Source organism: Podarcis gaigeae (genome assembly GCF_964106915.1).
Source record: "Podarcis gaigeae genome assembly, chromosome: 12".
Taxonomy (NCBI): Eukaryota; Metazoa; Chordata; class Lepidosauria; order Squamata; family Lacertidae; genus Podarcis; species Podarcis gaigeae.
This window is the reverse complement of record NC_139688.1, coordinates 7303854-7331745: the sequence shown is the minus strand read 5'-3', so window position 1 is coordinate 7331745 and position 27892 is coordinate 7303854. Positions and strand designations below refer to the sequence as shown.

Genomic DNA, 27892 nt, shown 5'->3' with positions numbered 1-27892 from the left:
GGTCGGATAACTCCACACCCTCCAACATTTCTCTGATGGAAATAGAGACATCCTAAGGAAAAGCAGGACATTCCGGGATCAAATCAGAAACCGGCGTGGCTTCTCTGGAATATAGGGGCACTTGGAGGGTCTGGTGGCCAGGAGGCCATTCGGCAAGGGGACCTGGAGTGTGGTAGCAAGGCCAGGCCAGGCTTTGGGGCCACAGGCCCCCGACAGCAGACAAGGTGGGACGGGGATCCGTGCATAGTTCGCACCACCTCAAAATCATGTTCCTGGGGCTATGGCTACACCCCTGGGAAGCCCACGATTTGAACCTAAACACAACAGGTTGCTCTTTCCTCTATATTTGGTAAAGGGACTCGTGACCATTAGGTCCAGTCGTGGCTGACTCTGGGATTGCGGCGCTCATCTCACTTTATTGGCCGAGGGAGCCGGCATACGGCATACATATGGCCAGCATGACTAAGCTGCTTCTGGCGAACCAGAGCAGCGCACGGAAACGCCGTCTACCCTCTTGCCGGAGCGGTACCTATTTATCTATTTGCACTGGCGTGCTTTTGAACTGCTAAGTGGGCAGGAGCTGGGACCGAGAAACGGGAGCTCACCCCGTCACGGGGATTCGAACAGCTGACCTTCCAATCAGCAAGTCCAAGAAGCTCAGTGGTTTAAACCACAGTGCCACCCATGTCCCTATTATTCAGGTCTTATAGATACCTATGTAAAGGTAAAGGGACCCCTAACCGTTAGGTCCAGTTGCGGACGACTCTGGGGTTGCGGTGCTCATCTTGCTTTACAGGCCGAGGGAGCCGGCGTTTGTCCCCTTATGCAGACAGTTTTTCCGGGTCATGTGGCCAGCATGACTAAGCCGCTTCTGGTGAACCAGAGCAGCTCACAGAAATGCCATTTACCTTTCCGCCGGAGCGGTATCTATTTATCTACTTGCACTTTGACATGCTTTTGAACTCTGGGTTGGCAGGAGCAGGGACTGAGCAACAGGAGCTCACCCCATTGCGGTGATCAGCAAGGCTCTGTAGTTTGACCCACAGCGCCACCCACGTCCCAGATTTCCTCTATATTACCTACTATTTAATGGTTTATGACAATATGCAACCTTCCTGCAGAGCCAGAAGCTGGCCATAGATTAGAGGAGCTCCCAAAGAACAGCGAGGTCTGAATCACGGCACACTCACAACATAGCGGCTCTTTACAGAAATAACTTGGCAGCCCTTGTGTTTGAGTCTTATAGAAAATATATTTTTTAATTTAAATGGGGAAAGGAGTTCATTACACAGGTGAGCTTGTACGTGGCTACAGGAGGTCTTCGTGGCAGCATACAGGCCCTCAGGGCTGAGGGGTCAGGCACTTTGGCCTAGCGTGTCAAAAAGCCGCAGCGGCCATTTTGCGGGCTGGCCTCTCTCCCTCTCCTTTACTCTGTCTTGTCCTTGTCTCCTTTCTCCTCCTGGAGAGCCAGGACACGTTCTCTCTCCTTGATCAGCTGCACACCGCAGTAAGTGATGAACCAGATGGATAATGTGCTGAGGGGGAAACCTGAGGAGGAGAGCGAAGGAGAAGAGATCAACATGGCCACAGGACAGATATTTCGTAGCTGGCCAGATTTGAGGAACGGGAATGTTATGAGAGAATGAGCATAACTGGGCCACAGTTTTAGACTGGTTTAGCAGTCATTCCCTCTCTGTACATGCTCACGTGCACCCTCTACCCTTGGCCCAAAAGGCATGCTCAGAGTTCAAGGACAAATTCCAGATAGGCAAAAACAGTGAGAGGTGTGGCTGGGGGGAAGTCCTGAGGGACAGACAGAGCCTGAGGTTCCCCACCTCTCCCCTTCTATTAGCCCCACCTTTCTCATACTTGGGCCACGAGATGTTGTTGGACTACAAATCCCATCATCCCTTGCTACCAGGACCAGTGGTCAGGGATGATGGGACTTGTAGTCCAACAACATCTGGGGGCCCAAGGTTGAGGAAGGGTATGTTAGCCTGAGGTCCCTCATACTCTTTACCCAGTTCTGAGGCAGAGTTTTATGGGGAGGATGAAAGGGCCTAGGACACCCCATACAGGGACCAGGGACAGAAGAAGTTACCGGTATGTGTGCTACTGGAGAGAAGTAAGGAGGGCAAGAGGCCGAGGAGCCTCAGAAACAGCAGGTGTTCAATTCCAAATATTGATCCGCCTCTCTAGTGGGTTTGTCATGTAAGCTGGCTAACGGGTACAGCCTCCTCTGCTGGAGGAACGTTACCTGTTTGGAGAATTCTCGTGGCAACGAGAATGGCAAATTCGAGGCTATTGAGGGCAAGAATGTTGTACAGGACGATAGCCCAGAAGTTGGCTGCCCCAAAGAAGCCTCTAATCCGCCGAGACATTGCCTCCGACATTCTGGCCTGCCAGGGAGAAGATACTTGTGTAAGAGTTTCTCATGGGCATAAGGTTAAGGGTTAACACACATCCATAACAAGTATATCCACTTATAAATGTCATCTCCAACTCCTCGAAAGATTCCATCAACAGTGTCTCCGAAAAATGTTACACATCACTTGGGAAGACATGTGAGCTAATGCCAGTGTACTGGAAAAAGCGAAGATCACCAGTGTCGAAGCAAGGATTCTTCAACATCAACTTCGTTGGACTGGTCATGTTGTGCGGATGCCTGGTTATGGTCTTCCAAAGCAACTACTCTATTCCAAACTTTAAAATGGAAAGCGTAATGCTGGTGGTCAACAAAAAAGGTTTAAAGACTCCCTCAAGGCAAATCTTTAAAAATGTAGCATAAACACCGCCAACTGGGAAAAACTGGCCTTCGAGCGCTCCAGTTGGAGAACAGCCTTTACCAAAGGTGTCGTGGGCTTTGAAAATGCTTGAACTTGAGACAAAAGGGAGAAATGTGCTAAGAAGAAGGCATGCTTGGCAAACCATGATCAACTCTCACCCGGAAACCAATGTCCCCACTGTGGAAGGACATGTGGATCCAGAACTGGCCTCCACCGTCACTTACGGACTCACTATTAAAACTGTGTTTATGGAAGACAATCTTACTTGGCTATGAGTGATCGCCAAAGAGAAAGATGACAAGAGTATGCCGTAACGCCAGTAAAAGATCCTTAACCTCTCTGCAATGTGTCTACAAACATATGCTAGTGTTGGCTGCACACATGCAACACAATAACATCTGGAGGGATCCCCACCCTCAGCCCAGCCTTAAGAGTCTTGCAATGCATTAAGGACCAAGGCTTATACCTCTATGGCGGCAAACGGCTTCAGCTGAAAGAACTGCTGCACCCACAGCTCGAAATTGAGGCCAAAGCAGTTGCAGATGGACCAGATGTAAACTATTTCGCAAGGACCAAGCCAGAGGGTGGTCACAAGAAAGGTGGCGATGGTGGCCACCAGCTCCTTCAGGATGTTGTCGTGATTGCCCCCGATATAATCGTAGACGTACCTAGGAGTCAAAGCACACACACAGTGAGAAGGTTGGCTAGAGATTTCATGTCCCCAAGACGCAACAAGCTTCTTTTCTGCTGCCCCAGAGGGTAGAACCTGAACTTGACAATTCTATGATTTGATAAGGACCTGAAGGACCAGGTGCGCAGCCTGGGAGTCATTGTGTAATCACAGCTGTCCATGGAGGCTCAGGTCAATTCTGTGTCCAGGACAGCTGTTTATCAGCTCCATCTGGTACGCAGGCTGAGACCCTACCTGTCCGCAGACTGTCTCGCCAGAGTGGTGCATGCTCTATTTATCTCTCGCTTGGTCTACTACAATGCGCTGTATGTGGGGTTACCTTTGAAGGTGACCCGGAAACTACAACTAATCCAGAATGCGGCAGCTAGACTGGTCACTGGGAGCGGCCGTCGGGACCATATAACACCGGTCTTGAAAGACCTACAGTGGCTCCCAGTACATTTCCGAGCACAATTCAAAGTGTTGGTGCTGACCTTTAAAGCCCTAAACGGCCTCGGCCCAGTATACCTGAAGGAGCGTTTCCATCGTTCTGCTCAGACACTGAGGTCCAGCTCCGGGGCCTTCTGGCGGTTCCCTCGCTGAGAGAAGCCAAGTTACAGGGAACCAGGCAGAGGGCCTTCTCAGTAGTGGTGCCCGCCCTGTGGAACGCCCTCCCCTCAGATGTCAAAGAGAAGAACAACTACTAGACTTTTAGAAGATATCTGAAGGCAACCCTGTTTAGGGAAGCTTTTAATGTTTAATGTTGTTGTTTAGTCGTTTAGTCGTGTCCGACTCTTCATGACCCCATGGACCAGAGCACGCCTATTAATGTTTAATAGGTTTAATTAACCTATTAATGTTTAATAGGTTTAATTAACCTATTAATGTTTAATAGGTTATTGTATTTTAGTGTTCTGTTGGAAGCCCCCCAGAGTGGCTGGGGAAACCCAGCCAGATGGGTGGGGTATAAATAATAAATTATTATTATTATTATTATTATTATTAGGTGGAAATGGCGGGCACTAGATGAATATTCCCTTATTTCTCCACCACCGACTGTGAATAGTTTGTTATGAGAGCAGGAAATCTCCCCGGGACCCCAAGAAACATTAAGTGCCATCGCCGGAAAGGGAACTTACTTGCATAGCCAGTCGTTAATCCCTCTGTCAAAGTGCCTGCGAGACAAATGCAAAAGTTGGATTAAAAAACAGAAGCTTTTACTTTATTTGTTGCCCCTGGTTCCACATCTATTCCCTCCAGGGCACATGGCTGCTGAAAAGTGCTCTAAGCCCATGGGTGAAGTAACACAACCAGATTTTATTTTATTTACCAATTTAGAATTCACGCTTTCATTTTTTAAAAAAATCCAGGCGCCACACGGCATGCAAGAAGAATATCAGCAAAAGGCCTCTGTAAAAACATCGTTGAAAACCTCAATAAATACTGATTGGTTAAGAAAGAGAAATTTCCATGTTTCAAAGGCCTGTCTAAACAATATATACGGCAAGGAATCTTTCATGGTTCTCAAGTGTGCCTTTAAATGCTGCCTCCTCCACAGTTCAAGGTGCCTTTGAAAGCCAGTCAGAAGAATATAAAAATACCAAAGGCAATGAAAAGCCCACAATACCATAGAAACAAACAGTGGATTTAGAGTTATTGGAGAAATGAGATTTTTATTTTCAAGAGGCAAGCTTTGAACTGCCCCTCTTAGAAACAAGGTTTGTGTGTGTGTTCATGCAAGGGGTTCGATAGTCTATTTATTTTTCCGATGGCTGTTCAATGGCTTTGTTTAATTGACTGTTGCTGCTGCATTTTCATTGACTAATTTTTTTTGGTGGGGGGGGGCTGGAAATAGTTTTACATTTTCCATAGTGTTTGGATTCCCTTGAAAGCAAAGAGCACAAGCTCAGTCGGCAGAGAATGAGACTCTTACTCTCAGGGTCCTGGGTTCGAGTGCCACATTGGATGGGATTCCTGTGTTGCAAGGGGTTGGACTAAATTAGGGCCTTTTCAGTGATGGCTCCGACCTGGTGGAATGCTCTGTCCCAGGAGACTAAATCCCTTCAGGATTTAACCTCCTTCCACTGAGCCTGTAAGACAGAGCTATTCCGCCTGGCCTTTAATTTGAATTCAGCTTGATCTTTTATTTCCCTTCTCTTCCCTCCCCCACCCCTTTTTATGAAGATTACCCACTCTGAGACCCCACAGCTAATTCTCCCCTGGCCTCCTTGCTGGCCCAAGTAGGACTAATTCAGCCAGCTAGTTCTGGTGACTATATAATGCTTATTGGATGGATTTCCCCCAAATTGATTTTTGAAGTTTGAATTTTATTGTTATTCATGATTATATTGTCTTTTATGCTGCTTCTATGTAGTACAGTCATACCTTGGGATACATACACTTTGGGATGAGTATTTTTGGGTTGTGCTCTGTGGTGACCTGGAAGTAACGGAGCGTGTTACTTCTGGGTTTCGCCGCGCACACATGCGCAGACGCTCAAAATGATGTCATGTGCATGCATGGAAGCGCCGAAACATGACCTGCGCACACGAAGACGCGTGGACACAGGTTACGTTCACTTCGGGATGCGAATGGGGCTCCAGAACGGATCCCGTTCGCATCCACAGGTACCACTGTATTACAATTAAGTGTTTTAATTGATGAGCTTTCGAACTGCTAGGTTGGCAGGAGCAGGGACCGAGCAACGGGAGCTCACCCCATGGCGGGGATTTGAACCACCGACCTTCTGATCGGCAAGTCCTAGGCTCTGTGGTTTAACCCACAGCGCCACCCACATCCATTTGTGTGGGACATAGTTAACTCTTTATTAGCAAAGACAGATTCTGTGCAGGAGTGGGCAGCTCATCTCTGGCACAGCAGCTCATCTCTGGCAGGTCTTGCCCCACGAAGCAGTTTCTAAGGCTGAAAGTCTCCTCCCGCCTTTCCACAGCTGCCCAAGTCCTCTCCAGGGCAATCTCCCAAGCAACCGGAGACTGTGAAGATATCGGTGGGTATACTCACGTTTCTGCAAAGACGTAGAGCATGGTGATGCATTTGGGCGGCTGAGGGGGGTCCAGGTGATCCAGCCTGGCGATGGTGTTGATGACCCCAAACATCACTGCAGCTTTCACCCAGTCGTAGACCAGGTTGGAGTAAGCCAGGCCAGCTGCGGAACAGAAGAGGAAGGAGAGGGGCAGCAGGTTGATGTACAAGGAAGCAAGGGCACAGGACTACGCGCAGCATTTTGGGGAACTGGTTTGGATGCAGAAGGTCCCAGGTTCGGTCCTCAGCATCTCCAGGTAAGACAGAGGAAGACTCCCTATATGAAAACTGCCCATCAGGGTAGACAGGACTAAGCTATATGGGTCAATGTCCTTACTCAGTATAACTTTCCATGTACCTATGGATGGACAAAACAATCCATTTCTGTCGTCCGTGTTTCATGTTTTCCCAATGTTAAATCCAGTCTTCCACATCTGCTCAGAAATTTAAGATATTTTGTTGTTGTTTTTAAAAAATCGTCCTGCAAATGCATTTCAATTTCATTCTAATGCAAATTTCTCCTAATGTATGCAATTTTGACGAATATACATACCTTTCTTTGCATGCTAATGTATGCATTTTTGCACATGTTATCTGGCGTGAGGACTGCATTGCAAAATTTGGAGAAGTGCAAATTTCAAAGGAAAATTTTGCTTTGCTTTGCTGATTGGTTTGAGAAGTGGGAATTGGTGTCTCATTAAAACGCAAACCACTTCCAACATCTTTCCCCATCCCTGGATTTGACTGGAATGTCTCCTCTGAAAGTAATCTTAAGAGCACGTGGGAATGATCTATGTGGAAAACACACCGGAAAGAAAATAAGAAAGGGGCTTCCTTTACTCCCCGAACACAGAACTGAGGACTCACTCACCCAACGCCCAATCTGAGAGGTGGTTGACAAACTTCATGTCCGAAGGAAGGGTCAGGATATAGAAGAAGTGGAAAAAGACATCCACTGCCATGATGGCCACAAGATGGACGAAAGCATGGACACAGATGTGCCACATCTCATAGTCTTTGCGCCGCAACTCACTGACGTGCACCTGTGGTCAGGGAAAAAGGGGAAGATGGAAGAACATGTGCTTTGTTCATGGACACAGAGAGAACATCACATAGCATGAGTGACTGTATCGGGGAGAAGAGGGTTGCCCAACAGCCCCCCCCCATCCAAGAAAGGAGCAGTGAATCCAGCCCACCTGGTCATGGAACCGGTCAAAGGTCATGACAGGTCCGAAGAAAAAGAAGGGGAGGTAGAAATTGTATTTCAGAAGGGTGAAGATGGAGTAATTGCCTTCCTTCCTCTCACAGTTCTCCAGGGCAAAACTCATGGCACGCATGATGCTGAAGCCGGTTCCTCCGTAAAAGAGAACATCTTGAAGATCAAAATTTCCTGTTACAAACCCATTCTGGACAAAAGAGAATAGTTACCACATATACCAAGGAAACGAGGTTGCTTCAGAGTCTCGTCTGGTGCAGAGAAACCTCTCAATTCGCCCTGTGCACTAGATCTTTCAGGCAGCCCTGATCTGAACATATTTTTGAACAATCTATATTATAATATAAAAGGGATGCGGGTGGTGCTGTGGGTTAAACCACGGAGCCTAGGGCTTGCCGATCAGAAGGTTGTCGGTTCAAATCTCCGCGACAGGGTGAGCTCCCTTGCTCAGTCCCTGCTCCTGCCAACCTAGCAGTTCAAAAGCACGTCAAAGTGCAAGTAGATAAATAGGTACCATTCCAGCGGGAAGATAAACGGCGTTTCCGTGCACTGCTCTGGTTCGCCAGAAGCGGCTTAGTCATGCTGGCCACATGACCCGGAAGCTGTACGCCGGCTCCCTCGGCCAATAAAGCAAGATGAGCGCCGCAACCCCAGAGTCGGCCACGACTGGTCAGGGGTCCCTTTACCTTTACCTTTTATATTATAATATATCCCTTATTAACACCATCCCATTGGCAGGTTGAGCAGACAAGACCAAGTGTGGGTCCAACAGTCAAGAAGGCGGTTTCTGCCTGAGCTGTGGAGGGAAGTCAGGGGCAGATGGGGGCTTGTCCACCCGGGAAGGGAGCCCATCTAGGAGAAAGAAAACTCTGATCCTGAACCTCTTGTGATTATACTCATTCACAAGAAAGGCTTCAGAAGTAAACCCCAAAGAACAATTGATATCTGCAGCCTTGTAGGACATCTTCGGGAGAAGAAAAGCTCAAGGAGGAAAGCCTACACAAATCTGGAGTGAAGTCCCTAAGACAGTTGGATGGTGCCCTGTTTGCCTCCTTCCAGCAACTCCAATAGCCAAACTGGGAGTGGCTCTGCTTTTCTTTGGCTATATCAGCAAAGCTGAGAGAGGGGTCTTGTCACCCGCGCCCCAGGGGAGGTCACTTTGGTGCTACTAAAGCAACAAAAACAACGCAGGAGGCAGCAGTTGTGAGTTACTGGTGTCTGCAGCCACAGCTGGTGCTGTGATTCTCCAGCGATGTGGCTTCACCCCTGGAGGCACACTCCACCGTCTCTTGAGGCAGACAGATGCCAACAAGAGGTCCGGAGGGTGGCAACACAAGGGCCTTCTCTGCAGTGGCTCCCCTTCTGTGGAATGTTCTCCCCAAAGAAATTGGCCTGGCACTTCATTATACACCTTTAGGCACCAGGCAAAAACATTGCTTCTTAACCAGGCCTTTGGTTCTGATCAGCATCCCATACCCTTTTAAAATGTGGCTCTCTTTTGGGGGGGGGGCGTGCGTAATTATTGGGTTATTGCTTTTTATTTTATATGCCGTGATCCTTTTATGTGAACTGCCCTAAGACCTCCAAGTATAGGGCAATATATACGGTAAATTCTTTTTTTTTTAATAGTTTTTATTAAGAATTTCAACATAACAAATTATCAAAACATATCATCTCCTTTTCATCCCCCCAAATTTCCACCTTCCCCCTCCCCAAAAAGAAGCCATCCCTCCCCTCCGAGACTTCCCTCAATTCCTCTCTCTGATTTTTCAACACATATTATTCTCTGCATATTATCAAATTGTCAAGATCCTTAAATCATCTGTCTATTATGTTAACAATCAATAAATTTGTGTATGTTTCTTCAGAACCTGCCAAGGAGTCCAATTCATTTTGGTTTTTTTTAAAGTAATTTGTAAAAAGTTCCCATTCTTCTTTAAAGTCACAGTTGTCCTTATCTCGAAGGCAATACAGTGGTACCTCGGGTTAAGTACTTAATTCGTTCCGGAGGTCCATTCCAGAGGTCCTGAAACTGTTCTTAACCTGAAGCACCACTTTAGCTAATGGGGCCTCCTGCTGCTGCCGCGCCGCCGGAGCAAGATTTCTGTTCTTATCCTGAAGCAAAGTTCTTAACCTGAAGCACTATTTCTGGGTTAGTGGAGTCTGTAACCTGAATCGTATGTCACGCGAGGTACTACTGTATATAAATTCAATAAACAACAACAACAAAATTGTCCCTCAATGCCAGCCCCATTGGTAAGGCTAGGCTGAAAGACAATAATAACCTGCTTAGCCTCCCCCAGTGAGTTCCATGGCCGAGTGAGCAATTTGGACCCTGCCTTGGATCTGGACCCTCTTGAACCCCATAACCCAGAGATAGCCAATGTGCTTCCTTCCAGAGACTGTTGGGTTCCAGCTCCCCTTGGCCCCAGCCAGCATGACCAATGGTCAGGGATGATGGGAACCCAAGAAGATTTGGAGGCCACCACATGGACCATGTCTGGTCTGGTTCTGAGGACTCGGCCAGCCAAGTCCCTCTTTGGCAGGTGAGGTAGCTGCACACGGACATACCTGCCAGCTGCTGAACGGCTCCACCTTGAAGGAGGCCAAGCTGCAAAGGCCCGCGATGAAACACAGCCACTTCTGCTTAACGAGCGAGACGGTGTAGATGACCAAGCAGTGGGACAGGACGATCATCAGGAAAGTGCTGCCCATTGTTCCCAGCACAGCCAGTAGCCCGTACACCATGTAAACCACAGACCTGTGCTGTGAGAGAATGAAATAACCTTTTGTCTACTTTTATCACAGGCCTTTGTGGTCCGTGGGGCTAGAATACCTTCCTCCGCAGACGTCCGTCTAAGCAGCACCTTCAGATCTCATCTCACATTCCTGGCTGCGCGGAAACCTCCCTTCCCATGGGGAGTTTCCCTTTCTCCCCCAAAAACAGATTTCCAAGGGAGGGGGGAAACCACACATTTCTGGAGATGGAGGAGAAATTGGGCTTGGTCTGCACTGGAATGCAGTCTGACCTTGTTTTCACTCCCCCAAAACAACTGTCCTTCAAAAGTTGAACTCCTTCAAGTTCTCCAACCAAAAATGTATACAAAATTAAGCGTACATATTAGTGAAAATAGTGTGAAAACACACACACACTCTTCCAGTATACCTCCATTGTTCAGCCTAGACACTGAGGTCCAGTGCTGTGGGCCTTCTGGCGGTTCCCTCACTGTGAGAAGTGAGGTTACAGGGAACCAGGCAGAGGGCCTTCTAAGTGGTGGCACCTGCCCTGTGGAATACCCTCCCGTCAGATGTCAAGGAAATAAACAACTATCTGACTTTTAGAAGACATCTGAAGGCATCCCTGTTTAGGGAAGTTTTTAATGTTTGATGTTTTATCTTGTTTTTAATATTCTGTTGGGAGCTGCCCAGAGTAGTTGGGGAAACCCAGCCAGATGGGCGGGGTATAAATAATAAACTGTTATTCTTCCAAGTGCTCCAAATACCAGGTTGCAAACCTAGGATTCTGGGATAAAGAAGCATGGCTTTTTCATTTGTCCTGGTTCCCCTCAACCTCTGCTTCAGGGGTCTGGAATCTTTGCCTCCTCCCAGATCATGCTCGGCTGCAGCTCCCATCTGCCCCAGCCAACATGGGGATGCTGGCAGCAGCACCTAGGAAGTCAGAGGTTCTGCACGCCTGCTCTGATTTCTGTAGCATCTTTCCTGGTGGAGAGTTCTGGAGAGCTTGGGAAGCCTGCCACACTTTGGGGACATTGGTGTATTAACTTATGGTCTGTGTGTGTGGTTTGGGAGCTGCACGGTCAGGGGAAAAACAATGTTGTCCAGGGTTGTAAAGACTGTGGAGAGAATAATTGGGTACACTCTTCCCACCTTGGATCAAATCTATGCTTTCAGGTGCCATAAGAAAGCTGCAGAGATAGCGCAGGATAGTGCGCACTCCGGAAATGATCTCTTTCAGCTTCTGCCTTCTGGAAGAAGGTACAGGGTTATCAAGACTAGGACTAGCCGCCTGAGAAACAGTTTCTACCCAAATGCAATTTTGGTTTTAAACTCAGTGTAAGGTAGTCTCTGTGGGAGTATATTGTATTTAATTATGGGGTATCAGAGTTTTTAGGGGGCTAACCATAGCTGGGATAGCAGGCTTGTTGGTTTCTGAATGTCTGATGTAGATTTTCAATTTTGTTGTTCTGTATGGGACAATGACAATAAAGATTATCATATCGTATCATTTAGGTCCCTCCACTGCCCAGATATGAACATCTATGGTTTATAGTTTTTTGCCTGGATCAGATTGGCTACATTTTGCATGCCTTGAAGTAATACAGGAGAATCTGTACACAGCAATGATGCATCATGTCAAAGTCAGGGCTTCCGGTGGAATCTCAACCATCTCTACTCAGAAATAAACCCCAATGAATTCACAGGGGCTTTCTCCCTGGTAAGTTGAGTTAGGACTGCAGCCTTATTCCCCGGGATCTTGACTCCCTCAAGGCTTCCTATTCACCACCCACCTCAAATTGCTCACTATATAACAAGTTTCTAGGTGTATTCAGTGCGATGATCTTCAGGTCCATTTCTGCCACTGATCACACTGCTTGTTTAATTGCTGCTAAAGTAAATTTATTTTGGCTGCTCGAAATTAATTCACTAGATAGCTCTGGTGTATGTGTGCCTATTTAACAATCACAGGAGAGTTTAAGCTGACCCGTTTTGATCAACATGTTCAACACATTTAGACATGCTTGAGTCAACAATAGTATATTTACATGAATATATTTATATGTTGTTTCTACAGAATCCATCATTATTCTAACCCATGCCCTTTTTTCCAGTTCTTATTTCCATCCCCCTCATTTCCAGCTTTCTTTTAATTTCCACTGATGAGTCTTCATATAATTTTTGTTGACCTTGGTCACGATCCAGCCACAGATGAAACACTTTTCAGACTTAAACATTTGATCCAATTGTTTGTAACAAAACCCTGCCAGCAGGTGGTGCTGTAAGCTTTACTTAAGGTTGTACTTGCTTACTTGAGGAGTCGTCATGGAGCAGATCTTGGCGAAGAGAACATGCCCAGAGAGGGCAAAGATGATGAAGTTTCTGAAGGAAGTGAACCACATGGCCCATTCAAAGTCAGCTGCATCCTGCAAGGACAGAGAACTGAACCAGTAAGATCACAGAAGCTCAGATTTTCTGCTTTCACAAGCCCTGCCTCACACACAATCAACACAGCAGCCGGTCCTGTTTGCCGGAGAAAAAGTTGACACAACTTTCTGGATAATTCCAGATAGTTATTTCGGGATCGGTGCAGTTTTTCTGGTCATTCACACGGCATCACAAGCATCAAAATGTGATCCTCTAACCCACCCGTCCTGTCCATTTTCTCTCGATTTACCCTTCCCCTGTCTGGAAGAAGCAACCATATCCCTGGTTGCTGTGGAGCTGCATGGAAATATGTAAACAAGGGTTCAAATGGCAGGCAAAACTAAGTGCATTGCATAGGCTTAATAGGGCCAGCCCAGTCATTGGGCAGAGTGAGGTTGCTGCCTCAGGCAGGTCTGGCGGCAGCTTAACCACCACTCATGTTTTTAATATTCTGTTGGGAGCCACCCAGAGTGGCTGGGGAAACCCAGCTAGGTGGGTGGGGTATAAATAACATATTATTACTATTATTATTATTATTAGATAAGGGCCCCAGGGTGTGGAAAGACCTTCCGCCAGTACATGATAGGGCTTGCCAATCAGAAGGTCGGCGGTTCGAATCCCCGCGACGGGATGAGCTCCCGTCGCTCGGTCCCTGCTCCTGCCAACCTAGCAGTTCAAAAGCATGTCAAAGTGCAAGTAGATAAATAGGTACCGCTCCGGCGGGAAGGTAAACAGTGTTTCCGTGCGCTGCTCTGGTTCGCCAGAAGCGGCTTAGTCATGCTGGCCACGTGATCCGGAAGCTGTATGCCGGCTCCCTCGGTCTATAGAGTCAGCCAGAGTCGGCCACGACTGGACCTAACTGTCAGGGGTCCCTTTACCTTTTACCTGCATATTTATTAATACCAGTATCATAGGCGCCAAGCGTGTGGGGCTGTGTGTGTTCCAGCCCCCACAACATTCCCCATGAAGGGGCCATGCACAATGTCAGCACACCCAACGGCAGAACATAACCTTCCACCAAGCGTGCCCCTGAGGGAGCCCGTTGCACCCGGCCCGGCCAGGCACGCTGCCCAACTGAGGAGATGAGTGGAAATGCTGCCCCGACTTTTTTTCTTCTCTCCACCTCCCGGGTCAGACCTGACACAGGAGTGGAGCTGAGGCTGGGATGATGGAGCTGGCTTCTCCCTCGTGGGGGCAGCCTCTCCTCCGCTCTGTCCACCCCCGGATCATATTTGATCCGAGAGCTCCAGTTGCGTGCCAGAACCAGACTCCAATGAGAAGAAGAAGAAGAGTTTGGATTTGATACCCCGCTTTATCACTACCCAAAGAAGTCTCAAAGCGGCTAACATTCTCCTTTCCCCTCCTCCCCCACAACAAACACTCTGTGAGGTGAGTGGGGCTGAGAGACTTCAGAGAAGTGTGACTGGCCCAAGGTCACCCAGCAGCTGCATGTGGGGGAGCAGGGAATTGAACCCGGTTCACCAGATTATGAGTCTACCACTCCTAACCACTACACCACACTGGCTGAGGGAGCCCGTGTGGGGGCACCCAGTCAAACTCCCTCTCAAAAATGTGCCCTGGCCATGACAAGCATGCTGACATCAGACGCATGCATGCATACGATCCTGGGCACCCACTGTCCTGGGTCCAAGCCAGCAGGCCTGGCCAGTTTTCACTGCCCTCCATGCTGGGTTTTTGGATGTTTTTCAGTGAAAGGAAGCAATGCTGCTTTTGAACAAGAGTGAACATCTGTAGTAGCTGTGGCCCCATAGATCACGGGAAGTTATTGACTTCATAGATGCCCTGGCCCATAGATCTATGATTTCATAGATCTGCAGTCGTGGCAGGATCCTGCACCCAGTCATATTTTGTACGCCCACCCAGATGCACTTACCCATATGCCCTGGCCCATAGATCTATGATTTCATAGATCTGCAGTCGTGGCAGGATCCTGCACCCAGTCATATTTTGTACGCCCACCCAGATGCACTTACCCATATGCCCTGGCCCATAGATCTATGATTTCATAGATCTGCAGTCGTGGCAGGATCCTGCACCCAGTCATATTTTGTACGCCCACCCAGATGCACTTACCCATATGCCCTGGCCCATAGATCTATGATTTCATAGATCTGCAGTCGTGGCAGGATCCTGCACCCAGTCATATTTTGTACGCCCACCCAGATGCACTTACCCATATGCCCTGGCCCATAGATCTATGATTTCATAGATCTGCAGTCATGGCAGGATCCTGCACCCAGTCATATTTTTTACGCCCACCCAGATGCACTTACCCATATGTCTCCCAGTCTTCCTCTCTGCCTACACAATTCACACATACTCCACCCACATCCCTCCTCCATGCAAATTCACTGAACAGCCCCTCCGACAGCTCTGGAGGCAACGGGAAATTTTGGCAAATTTTAAACAGGTGTGAATATTCATTGCAGCCTGGACCGACCCAGCCCCCTTCTAAGCAGCGACTGGCCAAAGATGGCCCCCAAAATTGTACCGCTCACCATTTTCCTGCCAAAGTAATGCCATCCTGGTTTAATGTTCTCCCGGAAAGCTTTTCGGTTCATGCTTTCTGAAAGAGAAAATGTGTTACTTGTTGGGGAAAGCACCGGGTCACATCGAGGAAATACCTTGGCCCGGCCAATCTAGTGCCCTCCAGGCATTCTGAACTACAAATCTGTTATGTACTGAGCTGAATCCTAGAACAATAGGATCCAGAATGCAGCAGTCTAATTGGTCTGCAGGAGCCACCCAATCCAGCTGCAGGTGGAAGTGAATCAGCAACGTTATTGGCCTGCAGGAGCAGCCAATCAGGCTCCTGGATGAAATGAATCAGCAACCTGATTGGCCTGCGGGAGCAGCCAATCCAGCTTCAGGTGGAAGTGAATAAGCAACCTGATTGGCCTGCAGGAGCAGCCAATTAGGCTCCTGGATGGAGTGAATCAGCAACCGGATTGGCTTGCAGGAGCAGCCCGGAATTAGCCAATCACGCAGGGCCCATTGTGTAAATAATGTATATGTAGCTAGACGTTTTGGGGAAAATTTCATTCATTGCTACTATGAGCTGAATAAAGAGCATGAAATTCACACTCAACTCCGAGTACAATGGTAACTCGGGTTACATACGCTTCAGGTTACATACGCTTCAGGTTACAGACTCCGCTAACCCAGAAATAGTACCTCGGGTTAAGAACTTTGCTTCAGGGTGAGAACAGAAATTGTGCTCTGGCTGTGCGGCGGCAGTGGGAGGCCCCATTAGCTAAAGTGGTGCTTCAGGTTAAGAACAGTTTTAGGTTAAGAATGGACCTCCGGAATGAATTAAGTACTTAACCCGAGGTACCACTGTATATTTTAAACTCCCACCAGCCCCAGGGAACTGCATCAATCACCTGGCGTCCTCCTGATCAGAGTTACTGCACCATGCCAGGGTGGAGGGGAGGGCAAAGGCAAGGCAGTGGCAAGGTTGGTGCAAACACCTTGGCAGGACCACCAGATTGGCTCCGCAGGCGTGTGTGCACCATGCCTGTCTCTCTCCACTGTGCCCTTCCCTTTCCCCATGTTGGTATGCTGCAGCAACTCAGCCAGATGATATACTGCGGTGACTCGGTGACTCGCCACACTGTACGCTGCCCTTATTTGGTCACCGGGGGAAAGAGCCATGTCCACACTCTGTTAAGGTCATTTTGTAGTGCACAATTGCATGCTCTGGGTAGCTTCTGGTACCTGGCACAGACAAAGGGTGGAACCAGGGGCAAGTCAGGGGGTGAGCTGTACAGTTACGAAAGTGGCACATCGGCATGTTGCTACGGCAACACGCCATCAACTCCAACTCACCTTGGTACAACAGAGGCGATGGGGTGGTGGGGAATGAGCCACACACAGAGACCTGTACCCTCATATGCAACATCTGTGCAATGGAGCACTGGGGCTGAGCTTAGGAACCCGCCACCCTACTGCGCATGCCCTGGCGATTCCAGGGAGCCTACACAGGTGCCAAAATGCTGACCTTTACTCCAAGCGTTATGGAGCAACTTCAAAACTTCTGGCCAAGATTGATATTAGATGAAAATTCGAAGTTATAATATGTGAAGATAAGAAATTAAGGGAAACAAAGAGGGTATGGATTTGCTGAACTAATTATTAAATGGAATACAAAAAAGGGAGGTGTGAGGAAGTCATGAAAATAAGCAAATGAGTGGTAAGAAAATAGAAAGAGGGATTTACTTTTAACTGCTTTTATTTTTCTTTACTATTTTTACTTTTCTGGTTTTTGTATTTTCTGTATTCTTTTTTTTTTTTACTATTTTTGTAACTTTGTTCCTGTTGAAAATTTAATAAATATTATATTAAAAAAAAATATAACTTCTGGCCAAATGCTTGGCTTTTGCTCAACAGGCTCTTTCCTTCCGTTTTACCCTCTTAATCCCCCTTCCCAAATGCAGCTAAACTTTAAGTTGGCGTGACAGCACTGCCCTCCCAGCCTCTCTGTATGATTGCACCACTGTCTGTGTTAAATCCCAAGGCTCATGTAGCTCTTTAAGGAGCACAGGGTGCTAACAGCACAGTGTAACTAATTATACAATGAAAACTATTGGTTTTCATTGAAACGATGAAATAATTTTAGAATGTTGTTTTATTTTACTGTTGTTAGCCGCTCTGAGCCTGGCTTTGGCTGGGGAGGGCGGGATATAAATAAAATTTTATTAATTTATGTTGTTGTTGAAAAGCAAGGGGCTATATTTTCCCTTGCAGTGGGCAGGCTTAAGGCTTCTCCAGACTGGGGCTGAGGGTGTCCCCCCCGCTACAAGTCATTGATGCAACCAGTGTCATTAATTGTTATTATTATTATTATTATTTATTATTTATACCCCGCCCATCTGGCTGGGCTTCCCCAGCCACTCTAGGCGGCTTACAACAGAATATTAAAATACAATAATCTATTAAACATTAAAAGCTTCCCTAAACAGGGCTGTCTTCAGATGTCTTCTAAAAGTCTGGTAGTTGTTTTTCTCTTTGACATCTGGTGGGAGGGCATTCCACAGGGCGGGCACCACTACTGAGAAGGCCCTCTGCCTGGTTCCCTGTAACTTGGCTTCTCGCAGGGAGGGAACCGCCAGAAGGCCCTCGGCGCTGGACCTCAGTGTCCGGACTGGACAATGGGGGTGGAGACGCTCCTTCAGGTATACTGGACCGAGGCCGTTTAGGGCTTTCAAGGTCAGCACCAGCACTTTGAATTGTGCTCGGAAACGTACTGGGAGCCAATGCTGATCTCTCAGAACCGATGTTATATGGTCTCGGTGGCCGCTTCCAGTCACCAGTCTGGCTGCCGCATTCTGGATTAGTTGTAGTTTCCGGGTCACCTTCAAAGGTAGCCCCACGTAGAGCACATTGCAGTAGTCCAAGCGAGAGATCCATCTCAGTGGTGGACTTGATCAGATCGTCCACACACTGTTCAGCTTTATTTGCGGTTCTGCAATGCTTCCCTGGTGCTACTGTGTTCTTTCTGCCTGGAGGGGCACTTATTCTTTAGCACAAGGAAAGTACGAACCCACCCCCACCCTGAAAAAAAAAGAAAAAGCTTGTGGCACAAAATTATACAGGATTTCAGCAGGAAGTCAAAGGGCATGAGCTGATGGGGAACAAAGCTGTCCCCTAAACCTTTGCAGGGGCAGGCAGAATCGAAAGTGTGTTTGCATATATCTGCCTCAATATGCTTATAAGAGCCTAAGATGAGCTGGATCAGGCCAATGGCACATCTAGTTCGGCATCCTGGCTACATTTGAGCCTTTTGAGAGGCTCATTTCTTTGAATTTGCCTTCTTTCACTGGATGGAAGCTTGAATATTATTGTGATACCAGAGCTCTGAATCTTTTCCATTTTCGTTTCTGTTTATTCACATTATTTCATTTGCAGTAGTACCTCTGGTTAAGAACTTAATTCATTCCGGAGGTCCGTTCTTAACCTGAAACTGTTCTTAACCTAAAGCACCACTTTAGCTAATGGGGCCTCCTGCTGCTGCCACCGTGCCGCCGGAGCACGATTTCTGTTTTCATCCTGAAGCAAAGTTCTTAACCCAAGGTACTACTTCTGGGTTAGCGGAGTCTGTAACCCGAAGCGTTTGTAACCCGAGGTACCACTGTATATATCCCACCTTTCTTTCGAGGAACTCAAGGCAGCCTACAGAGTTCTCCTCTTTCCCATTTTATCCTTTCAGCAACCCTTTGAAATAAGTTAGGCTGAGAGTAAATATCTCTCCAACGGTCCCCCAGCTAGCTTCATGGCTGAGTGGGGATTCTATGTTACGAAAAAGGAGCAATGCAGCAGCGAGCTGCAGCTGGCTGGAAAGCCAAACAGGATGTTGATGTTTGGGACTGTACCGTGGGAACGAAGGGACAGTCTATTCACTGTACTGAGCACCGGATGTTAGCTCAGAGTGTCATCTGACCGGTACTGGAAGTACAGGGGTGGAGTTTCTCTCTCTACTGTTGGTGTTTGGAGAGTGCAGATGTGTTTCTCTGTACTGCTGCATAGACAGAAATAAAGGCATGTAAATACATTTCTGTCTGTCTCTTTTCCCCTTCCTTGGGAAGGCAGGGAGGAGGGAAGAGTGGTGTGTTCTTCTCACGTTTGAGGAGGATCGCCGATAGAGACCTCGCCTGTCTCCTGCCGGGAGTCGCAGACAGGGAGGTCAACAAGTAACTCAAGCCAGGTGCCTGGAGAGTGGCAAATTCCTCTGACAAGGCTTGAGATTACAACATTCTAACCCGGGTCTCCCAGGTCCTGGTCTAGCACTCTAACTGCTGCACCACACTGACTCCCAATATGTTTTGTTTATATGTTTATTCATAAAATCATCTCTCTGCCTGGTTCTCAGGAGTCTATCCAGGCCACACCCTTTCTCAGGCCACACCCACACCCTGCCTTGCACCCTCGTTGGCTGTTTTTGCCTAGCTATAATGCACCCTTCAAGCCTGCTTGGATGGACAACAGAGAGGGAGGTGGAAGCAAATTAGCATTTGTTGCTCCACCCACTTTGGCTTATGGCTCTGCCCACCCTGGCATGTGGCCCCAAGAAGCTTGCCCAGGAGAGAATGTGGCCCTCAGCTGCAGAAGAAGAAAAGGCTCTCTGCCCTTGTTTTATAGGACAAGTGGAAAAATGGAGATGTCCTCTCCTCTAGCCCAACTGAGTCAAAGTCCCATTCTCTTGGCCTTGACTGGACAGAAAGAGTTACCTCTGGAGCTTTCGAAGATCTCCTGTCCGCTGTAAACGATGGCACCTGCCACGACCAGAGCGTAGAGCCCCAGCTCGTAAGTGGGCAACTGCGCTTTAATGCCCATGTTGGAGGGTCGCTGCTGCCACAGAAGCCAACTCCAAGGAGATCCAGATCTGCAGAGGGAAGGAAGCAGGGGGAGATACCTTCACATTTCATGGAGTTGGTTGTGGGCTCCAAGGGATCGCGGGAGTTATTCTGCCCGCAGAGCTGTCTTCATTCATACATGTGCAGGGTGAATATTCCCAGCACAATATTCAGCTGTCCCTAGTCTAATGGGTATTGGTGGCGCTGTGGATTAAACCACAGAGCCTAGGGCTTGCCGATCGGAAGGTCGGCGGTTCGAATCCCTGCGATGGGGTGAGCTCCCGTTGCTCGGTCCCTGCTCCTGCCAACGTTCGAAAGCACGTCAAAGTGCAAGTAGATAACTAGGTACCACTCCAGCGGGAAGGTAAACGGTGTTTCTGTGCGCTGCTCTGGTTTGCCAGAAGCTGCTTAGTCATGCTGGCCACATGACCCGGAAGCTGTACGCCGGCTCCCTCGGTCAATAAAGCGAGATGAGCGCCGCAACCCCAGAGTTGTCCGCAACTGGACCTAATGGTCAGGGGTCCCTTTACCTTTACTTTACTACACCCACCCAGCCACCCCTTGGCCAGTTCCTGCACCCTTAACAGAAGCTTTTTCAGCCTTGGCCCCGATCTGGTGGAACTCTCTGTCACAAGAAACTAGGGCCCTGTGGGACTTGACATCTTTCTGCAGGGCTTGCAAGACAGAGCTGTTCCACCAGGCCTTTGGCCAAGGCACAGTCTGACGCCCTCTTTCTGTAATCCTCATAGAACTCTAGCCCGAGGGTTGCCATTAATTTGACTCTGAATTGATTTTAGAATGAATTGATTTTAGAATGTGTTTCAATTAATTGATTGTGATTTTATGTAAACTGTGTTACTTTTACTGTTGTTAGCTGCTCTGAGCCTGGCTTCAGCTGGGGAGAGCAGAATATAAATAAAATGTTGTTGTTGTTAGGCTGACATGCAAAAATTCAAGAAGTGAAGCTTTTTCCAGCAGAAAGATAAGTAGTGGGGGGTATTCCACTCCAACTTATTTTTGTGAATGTATATATGTTTGTAGATAGTGTGCGTTCTACCCACAATGCACTGTGAACTGCCACCTATACACTCCCAGCTAAGATATCATCCTACCACAACTGTATCAGGCCTCGAACTCGCTGCTATCAGCTGCTCACAGTAGCCCCGGCTGCTATTATCTTCCCATGGGTCATATTCCCACAGAGTTAATAACTTAATGGAAGTCCACACCCAGCCCAAGCCCCCAAGCAGACAGGCAACCTCCCAAAGTATGACCAAGCAGATGTTGTTCTTGAGGTGTCCTACAAACTTCATGCGCCCAAGGGAGCCAGCCCTGTTGGGTTCTGCTCGTTCTTTGGACTGAACAGCACAGTCAGCACAGAAAGGAATAGATAGGAATAACATGGGAGTGACTCCAGAGCAGAACTGGCCCTGGACTGCAAAAAGCAACGATATTGGTGATCAGGGCCGGCCCGCCCATGAGACAGACTGAGGCAGCTGCCTCAGGTGGCAAAATCTCAAGGGGAGGCTCCTGCCACCACCATTGGAAAAGCAAGGAGAAGCAGCAGTGGCTTCCAGGCAGATCTCGCGGTGCTATAGTGAGATCTCACCACCACTTCTCCAGGGCTGAGCCTAGTAAGTGAGGTTTCAGCAGGTGTGGGGCAGCAGGGAGGGGGGAATGGCAAAATGGGATGGGCCACCCCTGCTATGAATGCAGCTCAGAATGGGAATCACTGCCTTCTTGAGCCTGCAGTTATTTTTCAGGATATTAAAAAATAAATAAATTATAAGTTGTGTGTCCCATGTTTCTCAATTTGACCCTTTTACATGGTTTTGTATGTTTTGTGGAATTTTGTGCATGGTGATTTGCTGTTGTTTTTTTATTGATTATAGGTTGGCAATTCTTTATTTCAATTGATAAGTGTAAACTGTTTAATTATTATTTGCCGTCCTTTAATTTTACTGTTTACTATTAGACTCTAATGGATTATTGAATGTTGCTTTATTTGATATGTTGTTTATTTTAAAGTTATTGTGAGGTTTTTTATATACAGTGGTACCTCGGTTTAAGAACAGCCCTGTTTACGAACTATTCGGTATACGAACTCTGCAAAACCGGAAGTAGTGTTCCGGTTAGCGAAATTTACCTCGGTCTACGAACGGAATCCGAACAGTGGAAGGGTACTGGTGGCAGGGAGCCTCATTAGGGAAAGCACACCTCAGTTTGAGAACAGCTTTGGTTTAAGAACGGACTTAAGTTCGTAAACCAAGGTACCACTGTATATTGAATCAGATTGTTACTATTAATGTTTGATTTTTATGATGTTTTTATATGTATTGGAAGCTGCCAAGAGTGTCTGGGGCAACCCAGCCAGATGGCGGGGTACAAATATATTATATAGTAGTAGTAGTATTTGCACACTAGGCAGTTGCCTTCCAGTACAGTGGCATCTGTTAGAATTCCTGCTCCATGATTGCAGTCATGGGATCGTTGTCCATCACATGATGGTGTATGTTTTGACTCCACAGAGTGGGAAGTGACGGAGACAGGATGTTTGTGTTACTGTGTTCCGTGAAGTGGGACTATTCTCCTTTGTTCTTTTTCTCTTTGCTGTCTGATGCTAGAGAGAGAAGGAGCCACGTTGCAGTGCTCTCTGTGTGTTTATATGTAAATAAAGTACGTGTGAAACCAACCACCTGTCTCCTTGATCCTTGCCCATCCTGGCTAATAAAAGCAAGCCAGGAAGGGCTAGGCGATGGGCTCTGCGGGGTAGTGAATGCTTCCCTCTGTGAGGGAACATTCCCAGATCTGCTGAAAGAGGCGGTCATTAAACCGCTTCTTAAAAAAAACCATCTTTAGACCTGGCCAGTATGGCCAACTATCGCCCAGTCTCAAATCTTCTATTCTTGGGCAAGGTGATTGAGCGCGTGGTTGCTGAACAACTCCAGGCATGCCTGGAGGATGCGGACCATTTGGATCCCTTCCAATCGGGATTCAGGCCTCATCATGGGACTGAAACTGCCTTGCTCACGCTGGTTGATGATCTCTGGCGAGCTAGGGACAAAGGTGAGAGTTGTTTCCTAGTTCTGCTGGATCTCTCAGCAGCCTTTGATACAATTGACCATAACATCCTTCTGGACGGTCTAGAGGGGCTGGGAGCTGGGGGCACTGTCATACAGTGGTTTCGCTCCTTCCTCCTGGGCCGTGTTCAGAAAGTGGTGGTGGGTGCCTCAGGGTTCTGTCCTCTCCCCCATGCTTTTTAACATCTATATGAAGCCACTGGGAGAGATCATCAGGAGGTTTGGGCTGGGTGTCCATCAATATGCAGATGATACCCAGCTCTACCTCTCTTTTAGATCAGAACCAGTGAAGGCGGTGAAGGTCCTGTGTGAGTGCCTGGAGGCGGTTGCAGGATGGATGGCAGCTAACAGATTGAGGTTGAATCCTGACAAGACAGAAGTACTGTTTTTGGGGGACAGGGCTGGTGTGGAGGAGACTCCCTGGTCCTGAATGGGGTAACTGTGCCCCTGAAGGACCAGGTGCGCAGCCTGGGAGTCATTCTGGACTCACAGCTGTCCATGGAGGCACAGGTCAGTTCTGTATCCAGGGCAGCTGTCTACCAACTCCACCTGGTACACAGGTTGAGACCCTACCTGCCCATGGACTGTCTCGCCAGAGTGGTGCATGCTCTAGTTATCTCCCGCTTGGACTACTGCAATGCGCTCTATGTGGGGCTACCTTTGAAGGTGACTCAGAAACTACAGCTAGACTGGTGACTGGGGCCGGCCGCCGAGACCACATAACACCGATCTTGAAAGACCTACATTGGCTCCCAGTACGTTTCCGAGCACAATTCAAAGTGCTGGTGTTGACCTTTAAAGCCCTAAATAGCCTCGGCCCAGTATACCTGAAGGAGCGTCTCCACCCCCATCGTTCTGCCCGGACGCTGAGGTCCAGCTCCGAGGGCCTTCTGGCGGTTCCCTCGCTGCAAGAAGCAAAGCTACAGGAACCAGGCAGAGGGCCTTCTCGGTAGTAGCGCCTGCCCTGTGGAACGCCCTCCCATCAGATGTCAAAGCGATAAATAACTACCTGACATTCAGAAGACATCTTAAGGCAGCCCTGTTCAGGGAAGTTTTTAATCTGTGATATTTTAGTATATTTTTGGTTTCTATGGAAGCCACCCAGAGTGGCTGGGGAAACCCAGCCAGATGGGCGGGGTACAAATAATAAATTATTATTATTATTATTAGCCAAAATGCTGACCTGCTGAGGTCTGTCACGCAAGCTACGAAGACTCTGTGGATCCCTAAGTGTGCTGGTGTCTGTTGGCATTGGTCGCTGTGATGTTCGGGCTGAAGAAAGCTTTAGAAGCTCCCAAATGATTGATCAGGAGGGAGACAACATGCCAGTCGGGCATATGTCTCTGCCAGGGTCCTACTTGAGTGTAGGGACAAGCTCTTCTGCCAGCTGGGGCCGCTCTTTGTACTGTATAATTGCAACAGTATTTTAATATTTTTTTGGAAGCCCCAGCCAGCAGGACCAGTGGTTTGACTTTGGAATGATGGGAGTTATAGTTTGGTAACATCTGGACCCCCACAGGTCCCCCATCCCTGGGACACAGCCAGCCATGCACTCGGTTCTTTGACTGAACTCAATGCTGCTATTTAAGGGTGCTTTAACTTCTGGCTGGATTGGGGCCGTATTTTTTTTTTTTTTAAGCAGGCCCTTGCAACCACGCACACAACATTTTGTCATGCCTTCACAGATATGGTATAATGTAGTGTGCAGAGGATGAAGCTGGAATAATAATAATAATAATAATAATAATAATAATAATAATAATAATAATTTTATTATTTATACCCGGCCCATCTGGCTGAGCTTCCCCAGCCACTCTGGGCAGCTCCCAATTGAGTGTTAAAAACAATACAGCATTAAATATTAAAAACTTCCCTAAACAGGGCTGCCTTCAGATGTCTTTTAAAGATAGGATAGCGGCTTATTTCCTACACATCTGAAGGGAGGGCGTTCCACAGGATGGGTGCCACTACTGAGAAGGCCCTCTGTCTGGTAACCTCACTTTTCACAATAAGGGAACTGCCAGAAGGCCCTCGGCGCTGGATCTCAGTGTCCGGGTAGAATGATGGGGGTGGAGATGCTCCTTCAGGTATATTGGGCCAGGGCCGTTTAGGGCTTTAAATGTCAACACCAACACTTTGAATTGTGCTCGGAAACTATCTGGGAGCCAATGCAGATCTCTCAGGACTGGTATTATGTGGTCCCAGCGGCCGCTCCCAGTCACCAGTCTAGCTGTCGCATTCTGGATTTATGGCTGTTTCCGGGACACCTTCAAAGGTAGCCCCACGTAGAACACATTGCAGTAGTCCAAGTGGGAGATAACTTGGCCATGCACACTCTGGCGAGACAGTCCGCGGACAGGTAGGGTCTCAGCCTGCGTACTAGATGGAGCTGATAAACAGCTGCCCTGGACACAGAATTGACCTGCGCCTCCATGGACAGCTGTGAGTCCAGAATGACTCCCAGGCTGCACACCTGGTCCTTCAGGGGCACAGTTACCCCATTCAGGACCAGGGTATCCCCCACACCCACCCGCCCCCTGTCCCCCAAAAACAATACTTCTGTCTTGTCAGGATTCAACCTCAATCTGTTAACAGGAAGCTCACAATGGTTAGAGCTACGTGTTGTTGCAGCTCCTAGTCTTTGCGGTTAATTTCTGCTTCTGCATATGGGTTACCATCAGGGAATATCTTTGAAGCAGGGAAGGTCCCTGCTTAGCAGAACGACAGCCCCTCCAAGTGTCCCTATTATCCAGGGACAGTCCAGTATTTACAGAAGCCGTCCCGGTTTCTGATCTGATCCTGGAATGTCCCACTTTTCCTTAGGACGTCTCTATTTTTGCCAGATATATTTTGGAGGGTATGGAGTTATGTGGCTCCTGAGCCAAGGAGATAAGTAACTAGACAAGCTTTAGAAGATATCTGAAGGCAGCCCTGTATCGGGAAGTTTTGTAATGTTTAATGCTTTATGTTTTTATATATGTTGGAAGCCGCCCAGAGTGGCTGGGGCAACCCTGTCAGATATGTGGAGTCATAGTAGCAGTAGTAAAGGTAAAGGGACCCCTAACCATTAGGTCCAGTCGTCATCATCGTCGTTGTAATAATAATAATAATAATAATAATACTACAGTGGGTGCTCAGGTTGTGAATGTGATCTGTGCATGATGCACATTCGCAACCCGCAGTGTTCGCAACCCATCCCTGCGCACGTGCGGGTTACAATTCAGCACTTCTGCACATGCGCAAAGGGCAGTTTAGCGCTTCTGCGCATGCTCGACCGCCGAAACCTGGAAGTAACCCATTACTTACAGGTATGACTGTATTGAAAATGAGGCACCTAATTTCATCAGAGGAAAACTTGAGGGTGTGGAACAAGTTAGAAGGTGCCCTCAATGCAACAATTTTAAAGTCAAATGATTCTGTCCAAAGAGGGCTAACCCTCCCCCCCACTGCCTGCACAGACACATATACGGCCCCAGTAAGGCCAGAGGTCAGAATGACCTAATTGCACCCCTGGCTCTGCATCAATTAAAAAAACAACAACCCAATGTTCTTTGGTCCTGGAATAAACGATCAGGTGTGTTAATTCTACTGGCTCTATCCTGCATCGATAATGCCGTATGTTTTTTTAAAGGGAAGCTGCATTATTGATCACGGTGGTGAGGGAGGGAGACAGCTAATGGAGCCGGGGACTTAAATAGCATAAGGCAGGCAATGGCACTGTAGCTGGGGTGAGGCGGGGTGGAGAGGGAAATCATCGGCAAAGCAGCCATCCTGTCCAATTTTAGCTTAGTAATTGCTCTATCTGCAGCCGGCGGTGCAATGTGATAGCAGAGGCGATCGTTTTCCTGGGGCAGTCTCTGACAGGCGCTCGGAGATGCACCAAGCGTGGAAGTTTTACGGCCCTTTTGAACGAGCTTTCTTTGCCTGACTCTTTTGTTGTTGCTGTTGCTCCAGTGCACACACCTGCATGTGACGTCCCAAGGACCTCTCACCGTTGCAATGTGCCAGTATATCGATATCGGAGCTTCTGCACTGTGGACGAATGCCATGGCCAGAAGCGGTTCCCTCCGACTTGCCCTCCGCACACCTCTCTCCTTCCAGCTGAGCGCACATGCTGTTTAACCCTTCGCTAGCCGGCAGCTGTGCCACTAGCAAATCCCACACAGAAGCAGCGGCGGCAGCTGCAGGGGACAACCGGCTGGCGACTTAAACCACACGCCAGATTTTGCCCTACCCAAACCCCCTTGGCAGCATGCAGATTCCCCTCTCACTGACCTTGAGAAACAAGCTGGCCGAGTTCAGCACCACCACCGGCCTGGAGAATAAAGGGGAGGTCTGGGATAAGAGGAGGCAGAGGATGAGGCCGGGGTAACCTCTGTTTGAAAGTCCCAAGTTTAGATAGACATGAATGAAGGAGAGAGAGAGATAAAAAAAGTCCTTCTGTAAAAAGCACCTGTTCCAGTGGTTTTTGTTTGTGTGTTTTAAAGGAGTGATCGGCCAGTGGGTGCCCCCCCCTCCTTGGCAGGTCCCTGGTGTCAGTTTAGCAAAGAGTGGAAGGTGGC

At 48.1% G+C, this 27892-nt stretch overlaps 1 protein-coding gene across 1 annotated transcript; it reads right to left on the bottom strand.

Moving 5' to 3' along the window:
* Positions 1–1232: 1232 nt before the first annotated feature.
* On the bottom strand, positions 1233–27892 carry HHATL (hedgehog acyltransferase like). Its single transcript, XM_083704236.1, has 13 exons — positions 27784–27892; positions 27606–27665; positions 20125–20279; positions 15397–15464; positions 12763–12876; positions 10286–10480; positions 7695–7904; positions 7370–7541; positions 6478–6622; positions 4596–4631; positions 3253–3454; positions 2258–2399; positions 1233–1548 (listed from the first exon to the last, which is right to left on the bottom strand). The coding sequence occupies exons 3-13, from the start codon at positions 20228–20230 to the stop codon at positions 1427–1429; spliced, it is 1512 nt and encodes a 503-aa protein (XP_083560362.1). The 5' UTR covers positions 20231–20279; positions 27606–27665; positions 27784–27892; the 3' UTR covers positions 1233–1426.